The sequence below is a fragment of the Phodopus roborovskii genome, unplaced genomic scaffold (genome assembly GCF_943737965.1).
Source record: "Phodopus roborovskii unplaced genomic scaffold, PHOROB, whole genome shotgun sequence".
In the NCBI taxonomy this organism is placed as follows: Eukaryota; Metazoa; Chordata; class Mammalia; order Rodentia; family Cricetidae; genus Phodopus; species Phodopus roborovskii.
In genome coordinates this window covers 7,736,219-7,749,297 of record NW_026126546.1, presented here as the reverse complement: position 1 = coordinate 7,749,297, position 13,079 = coordinate 7,736,219, and the positions used below count along the sequence as shown (strand labels likewise).

Below are 13,079 nucleotides of genomic sequence, written 5' to 3'. Positions count from 1 at the left end.
GTCCCCTTTGTTGCCTCCTTCCAGTTTCCCTGCATCTGTAGTTCACCTGTGCCTGGGTTGTTTCTAGGAGCATCTGGGAGCTCTGGCCATAGCTCAGGGGAGTATCCCTGCCCTGTGGAGACAGGAAGGGAAGAGGGGCAGGCAACTAAGGGCTGGACCCTGAGAGAGGGCTTACTCTGGGTACAGTTTAGGAGGTGACCCTTCAACCTTACTTAGCTGTGGGGCATGGAACCTTAAGGATAGGCATGCCCAGCCCAGAGCAGGTGGCAGCAGCTGGGGCAGAGCATATCCACAGGTAAATGAAGAGGCCTGGGGGTGACAGATGCCACCAGTGCTGACAAATAGGCAAGAGAAAGCGTCAGGTTCCTAGAGAGGAGCCTAGGGGGTTCCCAATCTCTGGGGCTCTGACAAAGACCCTGGCAGGGGAGCTGAGTGGACCAGATAGGACAGGTTTGCCAAGGGCCAGTGTGCCAGGGAGAAAGGCCAGTGGGGGCCCCAGGGGGGCGGGAAATGAGATGCTGACGTGGCCTTGGTCTGGGTACTCACCGAGAGCTTCAGGAAAGTGGCACCAGGAGGTATGGTGTGGGCTTCGCTGCCTCAGACTGGCCCTGCCCAGTGACTCCTGGAAACCAGTGGGGTCCCATGCACTGCTCCCAGCCTAGGGAGCTCTGGGGAGCCTTGGAGGTAGGCTGGCCTGGCATATAGTTGCTGTCTTACTCATTGGCTGGGACTTGCCACATTTTCAGGGCAGGGCTGGGCAAGCAGTAAGTGTAAGGGTGCCTCTCCTTTTGAGGTGCACTTCCTTGATCCCCAGAAGATATGTCTTGTCCCCTTCTGGGAACATGGGACTGCTGGGGGTTGCAGTCTCTTCCTGAGTGTCCATTCAGGGCTGGAGGGGACTACACAGGCCTCCTGTACCTGTGTGGGGTCTCTGACTCTTTCAGAACCTGATGGTACTCTACACAAATGCCCCAATGGTATCCGCTGGTTGAATATTGACTCCCGCCTCTTTACACACCATCCCGGTTGGAGCCATGGAGGTTTGATGACAAGCATAGGTAGGGGCAACACTGGATCCCAGCAGGACATACGTAGCATAATGTTTTTGCTGTGTGACCATAGAGCAGACTGGGAGAGAGTTCCAGTCTTACCCACACTGTGTGCTGGCACCCTGGTATTGATACCAGCTGAGGCTGTTGAGCCTCTTCGTGTGTCCCCTGAACTTGTCGAAGGATGAGTAGGGGACCCTCAGCAGAGACATTGTACCTCTGAGTGCAAGCCTAAACTTGACACACAAGGCCTCATGGAAGCCACTTCTGGAAGCTTGGGCCAAGGGTAAGATGAGATACGAAGAGTCCAGTGGGCCATGGAGTCCACAGAGGAGCTGGGCCATCACAGACCCCCCCATCCCATCACAGACCCCCCCCCGATCCCATCACAGACCCCCCATCCCATCACAGACCCCCGATCCCATCACAGACCCCCGATCCCATCGCGGACCCCCCCATCCCATCACGGACCCCCGAACCCATCGCGGACCCCCCATCCCATCACGGACCCCCGATCCCATCGCGGACCCCCGATCCCATCACGGACCCCCGATCCCATCACGGACCCCCGATCCCATCGCGGACCCCCGATCCCATCGCGGACCCCCGATCCCATCACGGACCCCCGATCCCGTCGTGGACCCCCGATCCCGTCACGGACCCCCCCATCCCTGTGTCTGTTAGGGGATTGGGGCTGTGGAAGGAGCAAAATCGTCACCTTTAGTGGCAAGCTCTCTGTTGTATTTGGGGAAACTAAGTCTGGGGTAGTCGGTAGACTGCAATCCCTTGTTCTGGGTTCTTGTGGCCTTGGCAGGGATGGCCTCACTCTGCCTGGGGACCCCCAAAGGTGGAAGGAAGTGGGGATCCATCTCTGTAGAACAGTCGGCTGATCTCAGTCTACAGAGCGAAGGTGGGGTGCTCAGGGGCTCCCTCAGAGCCTTAACACTGGTGTCCCTGCCCCTGGCTAGGAGCTCAGGATACTGCTGAGACCTGTCCCAAATGGAGCTGCCCCCAAATCCCTGCAGTCTGTTAGCCCAGTCCAAAGTACACGGGTTAAGTTTCTTTCAAGGCCCATGCCCAGCCAACCAGAAGCATCAAGGCAGTCCTGGAGTGAGGATTCCTAAACCAGTTTTGAGATCTAGAAACTTCCAAGACAGTCTCGGGCAGCTGGGGCAATGGGGTAGACATTCAGAACAGAGAGGGGGATGGTGAGGAGCACAAAAGACCTCACAAGAAAGCGACAGGGGCAGTGAAGGCAGCAGGTCGGTGACAGGGAGGGCGGGTGGCTACAGGTGTTGGCGACATGGAAGTCAAGAGGCGTTTGTGTGGGCGATGAGACCCTAATATTAGGAAAAGAAAGGGCGGGGCAGGGGAGCTAGGCTGGGAGACCTGTGGTCCTAGCTCTGCAAGGCCTGAAGGGTGCAGACAGCACCCAGGAGAAACAGGGAGATGCGGGCTGCAGGTGAAGGTGAGCAATCAGGGCAAGGTGACTGGGGAGCTAAGTGGGTGGCCTGGATCTTGCTTCTGGGCCTCACTTGGGGCAAGGAAGAGACCATGAGGGGGTTTCAGTGGGAGCTCAGGGACGCCCCCCTCCCTGCTTTCTGGGTCACCCACTGGACCCCAGGGTACATCTACCCCTTTGGGCTTTCCTAAGCCATCCTGGCCGCTCCAGCCCCACACTGGATGAACCCACCTCCCTGCTTACAGCCCTGGCCTGGAGACAGCTCAGTCTCCTCACTAGAAGCCTCTCAGGAAGGAGTCCAGCTGTCACCCTGGGAGGTGAGGAGGGCTATCCAAACAGCCAGGGAAGGATGCCCGACAGAGGGGAGAGCATGTGTCAGTGGTGGTCCAGATGTATGGGCAGAGGGGACTGCTAGGGCCAGCATCTATCTAGAGAGATGCCCCTCTAGTGGGTGAGACACCCGAGCAGTCTGAAGATGAAGCCAGGGTACAGGTGTGCAGGCATAGGAAAGTCCTGTGGCAGGAAGGACTAGGGCCAAGGACTGCCCAGGGCTCCCCAGGTCCCAGAGGCCGGGGTCATGTCAGAGCAGCCTGTGATTCATGACCCCCCCCCCCAGCTGAGACTGGTACTGCCTGCCATCAGAGCCATTCACCGTGAGGTGGCCTATTAGGAGAATCGTCTGGAGGTTCCTGGTAGGCATGGCAGCTGGCCTGGAGGTGTTAGCTCTGAGTGCCCTCTGACCTTCCCAGCCCTCCTGCCCAGGTCCATGCCTTATGGCTGGAGATCATCTTGTCTGGAGTGGGTTTGGGGTATTTTTGGTGTCTGTGCAGGGATGATAGGGTGGGTTTTGGAAGTCCAGAGCTAAGCCAAGCAGATGACGGCTTCTCTTCTCCCTGTGACAGGGGGCAGGGCCCGAGGCAGCGGAAGCCTCCCAGCCAACAGGATCATCGATGTGGACCTCGTTGCGGGTGTGTCTCCTGGGTGGGGAGGCAGCGTCCTGGGGGTGCGGCTGGGCCCCAGGAGGGTGAAAGCTGATGGACCCTTTCTAGCAAATGGTCCTGGCCCGAGCCCCATCCCAGGTGAGCCCACCAGGCCCAAGGCCAGCACACACCATGCCACCTTTGTTTGAAGCTACTCTGGTCTTACAATTCCTACTGCCCCAGCCTGCACTGTCTTCTGTGTTCATACGGATGTTTAAGGGAAAGGCAATGGCTCTGGGAGGAGGCCCCTCAGCCACAGTATCTTCAGGAGCTAAAGCAGGAATTGAAGGGACAACCTCGTCATGGGCTGGATTTAGACACCTCCACACAGCCCACCTTGGCATTCAGACTTTGCCCAATAAAAATGTTTCTGAAGACCTGCCATGTATTGCATTGTGCTAAGTGTTGGTGTCACGTGCTACCACCCACCCCTGGGAGCCCTCACTCCTGGACACGGCCCCAGGAAGAAAGAATCCCAGGGAGGAAATGGTACCTGGCCGTGAGATGGCCTGGGAGCTGAAGGTCAGAATCCCCTTCTACACTCAGATGTATAGGCTCCAGAGTACCCCTAGAATAATGAGGCCAGCTACGCCCCCAATATTATCCATTCATACTGCCCCTTGCAGCTGCCCTGGGGTTCTCTGCTCTTCTGTCTCATCCACGGTTGGCCATTGACGAGGGGAGGGCTTGCTTGAGAGCTACAGTGGGGTCACTGTGGCCTCACACCTGCCCGATGTCTCTGCTGTGCACAGTGGAACCTTCTTGCCACTGGCCCTGCACCTCTACTGTAGTCTCCAGGGAGGGACATCTGAGCTGAAACCTGACTGTAGACCAGGTTTAGCAAAAGAGCCAAGTATGTCAGAGTCAGACAGGAGCGACCCTGGTTACAGAATGAGGAGTCTTGACATGGCAGGACATCAGCGAGGAGAGAGAGGTAAAGGGCCATGGGGTGGTGTTGGTCTGAGGCTGCCAGACAAACTGCCATGAGCCCAGGGTGCCTCAGTGGATGCCCCGGCACTGAGCAACCCACTGCTGAGGGGCTTATCCTGAAACTCTGCCTGGAATTGGAGCTGGGCTGGCTGGAAGGTTTCTCAGAGAACATGCCCATCCCAGCAGCGCCATGTCCCTAGTACCAACCCTGTCCCAGCATTCATTAACACCCTAGTGCCCATTGTGTCCCAGCACCACTATTTCCCAGTACCACCATTCCCTGGCACCACCATGTCCCAACACCTCTGCAGCCAGAACCACCATGTCCTCATTACCCATCGTGTCCCACCACGCTTCTAGCACCTACTGTAACAAGTTTGGGTGCTGCTTGGTCTGCACAGCTAGAGGCATGGGTGTGAGGTTTCAGCCTCAGCTTGCCTAGGGTCCCCAGTGCCTGGCTGCCACCACAGGGCTATGGGGCTACCCAACTTGAGTCATGTTAGCTATGCCCACGGGGCTGGGAAAGCTCACTAGTAGTGCCCAGGCTGTTTGATAAGGATGCATATCTGGGTCCTGGGTACCCCAGGTTTAGGACAAGCAGACAAATAAAGAAGCAGAGAGAGTTACTGCTCTGAGCCCACTTGTCACAGCACTTGGCCCAGGGAGCCACCCTCTCCTCTTTTTAGCTACTGGGTGGCCCTGGGCAGAAGGTGCCTCCTGTGTTGGCATCTGTGGATTGGGGACAGTACCATCTCCACCTTGAGTCAGTGGCAGGCTGGGAAGAAATGGACCTTTCAGGACACTGCATGCATGAGCTCCTGAAAAGGGCTCACAGATGCCAGGGAGGCCTGGCCCTGACCTACCCAAGTCACACTGGAAGGCTTCCTGGAAGAGGCTGAGACGTGAGGGGGGTGTTGGGACCAGGAGCATTGCAAGCCTTCTCTAGGACATGATAGCTGCCCCAACAGGGAAGGCGGAGCTGAGACAGCAGGGCGGAGCCATGGCCGTGTCAGGAGGACCCTGGAAGGGTGCACATGGGCTAAAGGCAGAGTTAATCATTGTCACATGGCCTTGACCCCTGCCCTGGCCACGTTCCCTGGCTACTCTGCTCCTGCCGCCCCTCACGCCAGCCCAGGAGGAGCCATGGGGCAACAGGGCTGGGTTCCTAGCCCCTGTCCCATACCCAGGCCATGTCCCTTCCTGCTGCTCCTGCTGCTGCTGGTGCCTCGGGGGGCCCAGCCCCAGGCTAGCAGGGTGAGCACTGACCTTCCTCACAATGTGGCTGAGGGCTCCCTATGCCCACTTAGGGCTCCTGGGAAGAGGCCAGAGAGAGGAAAGGGCCCCAGAGCGGGGGTGAGGGACGGGCTAAGAGTCTAGAGTGGTGGCCTCGTGGGGGTGAAGTTGTACTTTACAGAGAGGTGGGGTGCTGGGCTAGGCTGACCTGGAGGGCCTGGGGGCCTGAACTTGTTAGGACCCTCTTGTTGCCCCCTGAGTAGCACAGGCCCTGTGAGTGTGGGGTCCCTGGGGCTTCTTTTGATCTCAGTGTTTGAGATGGGGTGTAGGCTACCTCTGAGTGTTTCCAGCTGTCCCTGTCTACCCCAGAACTGACTCCAGGGTTGAATCTCAAGACCAGGATGACTTGGGGGCCTGTGACTCTAGGCTAGCTTGTTGAACCACTCAAACTGGGCAAGAACGGCCAGAACAGGTCTTGGAGACATCCATTGTCCCTTGGACCTGGCCCAAAGAGGCCCAGGGCTGTGGCATCCCTGACTGGTGGAGTCCAAGTGTGAAGGACTGTCCCGTGCTGACAACCACTGTGGCCTCTTGGGCTCCTAGAACCATACGGAGCCCCCAGGACCTAATGTCACAGCCACCCCTGTGACTCCCACAATCCCAGTGACCTCTGGGAATGTCAGCACCTCAACAGCAAGTGCCGCAGAGGGACCGCAAGGTGGGAGGTCCCTCCCTCCCTCCAGCAGCCCCCCTGGGGGCCAAGGTAGGTCAGAAACTGCTAAAGAGGAGTGGTGAGGGGGTGGGGTGCAGTACCCAGCGGGACCCCTGACCCCTGCCACCCACCCCTCACCTCACAGTGCTCACTGAGTCCGGGCAGCCATGCAGGTTCCCTTTCCGCTATGGTGGCCGCATGCTGCACTCCTGTACCTCCGAGGGGAGTGCCTACAGGAAGTGGTGAGTCCTGGGGTGGGGCAGGGGCCGAGGACCCCATCCAAGTCCCCATAGTGGGCCTTGATGAGATAGATCTGTACCTACAGGATTTAATACCAAGCAGGCGGATCTAGTGATCGGTGTCTGGGTGCCTAGGCAGGGATGGGTGGGGCTCTGGGCAGGGACTCCATGTCACCCTCAGACTCTGCCCTCCAGGTGTGCTACAACACACAACTATGACCGGGACCGGGCCTGGGGCTACTGCGTGGAGGCCACCCTGCCTGTGGAAGGTCCAGGTTGGTGCGTGGAAGGGCTAGCCTGAGCCCCCAGGAAGGGCTTTGACAGGGCGCTTGGGCTGGGGGTATAGGGGTCAAAGAGCAGGGTGGAGACTCGGGGCAGGGTGGTCTGTGAGTTTCATCCTTCTGAGCCTGGGGGTATACAGGAACAAAAGCCTTTATTTAGCCCAAAGGGCAGCATAGGATGTGGCCTCTCTAAACCCTGGATGGCTTTGATGGCTATTGATGGTACCAGGGCGCCCTCTTGTGGTGAGGTTTATCCCTGTAACCATACATGGTCCCTTGGACAGACCCTGGGTCCAAAGAACAAACTATGAAACCCGTGGGTGTCCTGCCCCGGTACATGTTTGCTGGGCAGAATGTGTACAGTTGTGTAGGGTGTGGAACACAGAGCCATGAGACACCTTCTCAGATGCTGGGTGGGGGGACATTGGGAGGTGGGAACTTGTTCACCCTAGCAACCTATAGAGGGCAGCCTGGGAGTTCAGCAGAGGGGCAGGTAAGGGTGCGGAGGGGCCTCAAAGACTCTTGCCACTACCCATTATGCCCCTTCCTGCCTGTACCCAGCTGTCCTTGATCCTTGTGCTTCTGGGCCCTGCCTCAATGGGGGTACATGTTCCAGTACCCTCGACCGTGTGTCCTACCATTGTGCTTGCCCTCTGGCCTTCACAGGCAAGGACTGTGGCGCAGGTGAGGGGGTCCTGGGGGCCCAGGAGAGGAGCCATTCTGGGAGGCTGGGAGGGTAGCTGCTGAGTCCAGGCTGGGGTGGGTGGTGCCTGCCTAGGGGAGGGGACCTGCGTGGGTGCTGTGGGAACACTGTGTGACTCTCAGAGAAATGCTTTGATGAAACACGCTACGAGTATTTTGAGGTGGGCGATCACTGGGCCCGTGTGAGCGAGGGGCGTGTGGAGCAGTGCAGCTGTACCTCGGGCCAGGCCCGCTGTGGAGGCACCCACCACACAGGTATGTCATGGGCGGCTTCAGGGAGGCCTAGGGTACCATGGTATGAGGGGGCAGTGAGCTGTGTCCCTCTAGCAGGCGCCCCCTCTCTCCCTCCCTCAAGCATAAGGTTACCGCCCCCCCCCCGGAAAGTCACAGGGAAAGATCTGAACTCCGTCCCCTCCGTTAGCTCCTGCAGACCAGGTTCAGTTTCTGAGCTCTCTCCTAGCTTGCCTGAGCAGTCCATGTCTGAACGGAGGCACCTGCCACCTGATTGTGGGCACGGGAACCAGCGTCTGCGCTTGCCCCTTGGGCTATGCCGGGCGGCTCTGCAACATTGGTGAGCCATTTTCTTGCTAGTCTTGTGGGATAATGGTGCTGGGGTGGGGGGGGGGCTTGCTGTGCATGGCCTCACTGCACCCACTGTGCCCGCCCGCAGTTCCCACCGAGCTCTGCATCCTGGGAAATGGTACAGAGTACCGTGGCGTGGCCAGCACCACTGCCTCAGGCCTGAGCTGCCTGGCCTGGAACTCTGACCTGCTCTACCAGGAGCTCCATGTGGACTCAGTGGATGCTGCTGCCCTACTTGGCCTGGGCCCTCATGCTTACTGCCGGTCAGCATCTAATGGCCACTATGACTCATTCTGTGTGGGCAAAGGATTGGACAGAGTGGCTCCCCGGGCTCACCAGGGGTCAACACTGCCAAGATGGCCTGCTTCTTGGGAGGGTGGGGTCGAGGGTTCCCACCAGGGTCTGCCAAGCAAGCACATAGCTCTGGTGTTGGTGTGGGTGCCCGGCCCTTTGGGTGTTAGGGTGGCCCCTAGGTAGGGTGGTGGTGTGACTCCATTGTCTGCCCTAGGAACCCAGACAAGGACGAGAGGCCTTGGTGCTATGTGGTGAAGGACAACGCACTGTCGTGGGAGTATTGCCACCTGACAGCCTGTGGTGCGGGCGCCCTGAGAGGTTGGGGGCAGAGTAGGGGTGGTGGCTCCCTGGGGACCTTCAGACGGAGGCCAGTGGAGGGGACTCAGTGGCCCCCTGTGGTGGTCAGCTCTCACAGGCCTGTGCTGCAAGGCTCTCATGCTGGTAATGTCTGACTGTCCTGGGTGTATAGTGGACCCCAGAGTGTAGGAGAGGCAGGGCTCACTCTGTATCACGTGATCTGGTCTCTCCAAGACCTGTAGCCTGCTTTATGCTCTCCCCTTCTGTAGAGGAGGGGACAGAGGCTCCCGGGGTGACGGCTCAGAGCAGGGCTAGGCCTGAGGAATTGGGCTATGGGTCCAGGTAGGATGCCTCTGGATCTTCCCTGTCTCCAGGGAAACCCAGGGGTGTGAACTGATGACCTCCACTCCCAGAATCCCTGGTCAGAACCCAGTCCCAACCCCCGGAGGTTCTGGTGACCCTGGCTGAGTCAGCCCCAACTGCACGCCCGACCTGTGGCAAGAGGCATAAGAAGAGGACATTCTTGAGGCCACGCATCATTGGTGGCTCGTCATCTCTGCCCGGCTCACACCCCTGGCTGGCTGCCATCTATATTGGGAACAGCTTCTGTGCTGGGAGCCTTGTCCACACCTGCTGGGTAGTATCTGCTGCCCACTGCTTCTCCAACAAGTGAGCACGCCGGCCCGAAACCCAGGGCAACCACCACCCAGCCAGCCCGCCCTCCCTCCTTTCCCACACGCTCACCCTTCCATTCTGCCTTCAGCCACCCGTCCTCAGGGGCCACCACAGGCATGCCCCAGCCCTCCGTCTATCCCATGGGCTCCTACCCATGTCACATGCTCCTACCCAGCATCAGAACACTTCCATCCCTCCCTCTACTGACCATTTCTTCTGTTCCCCAAACACACCTTTGGCCCCACTGTGGCCCTGGTGCTTGTGCTGGGCACTGAGGCAGTCATGGAGCATGAGGGCAGGGCACTTCCTATAGGTACCCAGTACACCTGTGTAGAGGGAGTGGTGGGCATGGCCCTGGCATCTGCACAGACCCTGCCTCTCCAAGAGCACAGTAGTGTGGTGGGGTTAGATGAGGTACCAGGGTCAGGGCATGTCCCATACACCACCCTGTGCCTGTGTCTAGGTGTTTGAGGGGCATTCACTTGGGCATGGAACCAGGGTGTTCAGTTACCCACCCAGAAAGGCTACCGCCCTGAAGCACCAAGATTGACTGGGCTGAAAGGAAAAGCGCCAGCAATTCCTCCCGGGCCCGAGTCCTGGGGACCCTACAGGCCAGACTAGGCCGGGGCAGGGCCTCTAGGAAGATCAGATCTCCACCCATGTGCCCATTCCCAGAGCAGACTTCACCTGAGGTTCCCACTGGCTTATGAGTAAAGTTGTCCTTGAAGATAGAGCTCCCGAGCCAGGGCCAGTGTGGTCCCGCCATCCTTGTTGGTCTTGACTTTGCTGGCCCGTGGGTTAAAAACGTGCATTCCCCAGGGCTGTGACTCTCTTGCTTGGCCATGGGTAACCGACAAGTATAGGACCAAGGTTGGGGAGACATGATAGGGTCAAGGCGAGGGCTGGGTGCTCATTCCTGCTCATCCCTGTGCAGTCCCTCCAGGGACAGAGTCACAGTGGTTCTGGGCCAGCACTTCTTTAACCGAACAACGGACGTGACACAGACATTTGGCATTGAGAAGTATGTGCCCTACTCCCTGTATTCGGTGTTCAACCCCAGCGACCATGACCTTGGTGAGCTCGGGGCCTCATCGGGGTGGGGGGTGGGGTTTGTGTGTCCCAAACTAGAGTCCAGGCAAACACAAGGGGAGACAGAGGTCAGAGGTCAGAGGTGCTGGAGGAATCTTGGTGTCCTTCCTCTTTGGTCTCTTAGGACACCAGCTTCCTGCCCCCTGCCCATTTCCTGGGACTGCCTGCCTTGTGTTTCTGTCTGGTGCGGGCTTCACTGTCCGGCTGACCTCTGGCCTCTCTCCCGTCCAGTCTTGATTCGGCTGAAGAAGAAGGGGGACCGCTGTGCTGTCCGCTCCCAGTTTGTTCAGCCCATCTGCCTGCCTGAAGCAGGCAGCTCCTTCCCTACAGGACACAAGTGTCAGATTGCTGGCTGGGGCCACATGGATGAGAGTGAGTGTGGAGCAGTCCCCAGTGCCTCCCTGGTGGGGCTAAGGCAGCGTGAGCCTGCCTGCCCTGAAAGTGCGGTACTCCACAGACGTGAGTGACTATTCCAGCTTCCTTCGGGAGGCCCTGGTCCCCCTGGTTGCTGACCACAAGTGCAGCAGCCCTGAAGTGTATGGTGCCGACATCAGCCCCAACATGCTCTGTGCTGGCTACTTTGACTGCAAGTCTGATGCCTGTCAGGTAGGCTACTGCCAGGGCCCCACCAGGACCACACAGATGGGGTCTTACTGGAATTTCCTGGCCCCTGAGGACCTCAAGGGCCCACTGTGGACCACTCGGCACTCCCTGAAGGGAATCCTTGCAATAGGAGGAGAACTGTCTAAACAGATGGGAAACTAAGCCAGAGAGGCCCAGCATCATACAGAGCCTGGATAGAGCCCTGCTGTCCGGGCCACAGTTAGGGCTGTCCAGGTAACATCAGGCTTCAAAGGTCACAGTTCTCTTGGGTCATGGTTGCATGTCAACCTGCTTGAACATGAAGGTTTGCTTTATGCCTTTTAAACAAGTGAGGAACCTGAGCCTCAGAGAGGTCAAATCTTTTTTTCCTGAAGAGGCACAGATGAAGAATGGTAGGGGTTTGATTCTGGGGTAATCAGGGAGGGCTTCCTGGGGAAGGGGCTGTTGCACTTGTTCTAAGAGATGTGGAGAAGTGTGCCCTGTCATGAGGTGGTGCTGGCAGGCTGGGACCACAGTGTGTCCCTGTGTTCCTCATGAAGTGGGATCAGGGCTGTGGGTATGGAGCTGAGAAAGCTCTTTGACAGTCTGAGAATGAGATGACTTCCTGAGTGGTTGGCATCAGGAATTGAGGTCACCCTTCTCAGAAACGCCTGTCGCCTGTCCTCGGGCAGTCAGCCTTGAAGATCCCGTCTTCAGGGAACAGTGCTGGCCTTTGCTTCAGGACATTTGCGGGTTGGAAGTCCGTGTGCCCCTGAACCGGGCTCCTGGCTGCTGGTGCATGGGTGGCTGAGCCGAGTCTCTGTTCCAGGGGGATTCAGGTGGGCCCTTGGCCTGTGAGAAGAATGGTGTGGCTTACCTGTATGGCATCATCAGCTGGGGTGATGGCTGTGGGCGACTCAACAAGCCGGGAGTCTACACTCGCGTATCCAATTATGTGGACTGGATCAATGACCGAATTCGACCAGCCAAGCGACCAGCAGCTGCCTCCTGAGACCCTCCCTTCAGCGGGTGGCCGGGGTGTGGGGGAACTGCTCACAAGTCCCTGTCTACTACCGACAATAAAAATGCTTCCAAGGGTACTGTTTGCAGCTGGGCGGCTCTTTTCGTCTAGCCTCCCCAAGCCATGACTTGGGCCGTCAGTGTAGATGGGTGACTTCAGTGGTGGGGCCAGTGTAGCTCCTGAGTATGGGTAGGGGTCTTCCACCTCACAAAGATGGCCCCAGGGGACCAGCAAAGTCAGACTCCTCTAGGCCCTATCCCAGGCCAGGTCCAGGTACCCAAAGCATCTAAGCCAAGTCCAGTTCCCCAGGCCATGAACAAGCCTGCCAGCAGTTTCCCATTAGCTGTAACAGCTCTAAAGGAGACCAGCGGAGCAGGGCCCACATCCGGATTATAATAATTGGCTACTGCTGGTACTAAACACATAGGAGCCAGGCTTGCCTCCAGCCAGGCAGGACATGGAGCTAGCTTATTCTGTCTGTGGACCAGAAAGAGTGGGCAGTATGATGGGGGAGCAAGGGACATACTCCCTCAGCCTGTGGGCTGTGGAGGAGCTGGGTATGTCTCAAGGCTCCTCAGGGTCTCTGGCATGAAAATTCATTACCAGTTGGGGAGGGGCACAGGCGTGCTATCATGCAAGTTGGGGCAGGTAAGGGAAACAGACTAGGATGGTCAGAGGCTAGCTGTCCTTGTGGGTACCCAAAGCAGATGGCACCTTGTTCAGTGTCTCCAGCTGGGGCCAGGTTTTCTCACATCTGTCCTCCTTGTGTGACCTGAACTCTTCTTGCTCTGGCTCTGAAGCTTTGCACACTGTGTTCTGTTATCCCTGTGGCAACCGTGCCCCACCTAGAGTCTGTTCAGTCTGGGTGATGCTTTGGCCCCAACCCCTCCAGAAGTCCTCAAGGGCTCAGCCTGTGGGCTCACCACCCACCCATGAGTCCTTCTACTGCTT

General features: G+C 58.2%; 2 protein-coding genes across 3 annotated transcripts in view; both read left to right on the top strand.

The window, feature by feature from the left end:
- Rgs12 (regulator of G protein signaling 12) overlaps window positions 1-3,711 on the top strand; it is a 90,628-nt gene extending 86,917 nt beyond the window's left edge. Inside the window, exon 16 of one of the 2 annotated variants that reach the window (XM_051200379.1) lies at window positions 3,414-3,711. In XM_051200379.1, the coding sequence (XP_051056336.1) occupies window positions 3,414-3,640 (227 nt within the window). In that variant the 3' untranslated portion in view covers window positions 3,641-3,711. The remainder of the gene's footprint in view (window positions 1-3,413) is intronic. The other variant, XM_051200378.1, reaches the window with a different exon arrangement.
- A 1,760-nt stretch (window positions 3,712-5,471) lies between these two features.
- Window positions 5,472-12,204, top strand: Hgfac (HGF activator). Its single transcript, XM_051200337.1, has 14 exons — window positions 5,472-5,675; window positions 6,258-6,417; window positions 6,512-6,608; window positions 6,801-6,880; window positions 7,448-7,570; window positions 7,712-7,843; window positions 8,049-8,159; window positions 8,259-8,433; window positions 8,679-8,764; window positions 9,175-9,430; window positions 10,371-10,510; window positions 10,757-10,897; window positions 10,983-11,131; window positions 11,937-12,204. Exons 1-14 carry the CDS (start codon window positions 5,487-5,489, stop codon window positions 12,117-12,119), a joined length of 2,022 nt encoding a protein of 673 aa, XP_051056294.1. The 5' UTR covers window positions 5,472-5,486; the 3' UTR covers window positions 12,120-12,204.
- The last annotated feature ends 875 nt before the right edge of the window (window positions 12,205-13,079 follow it).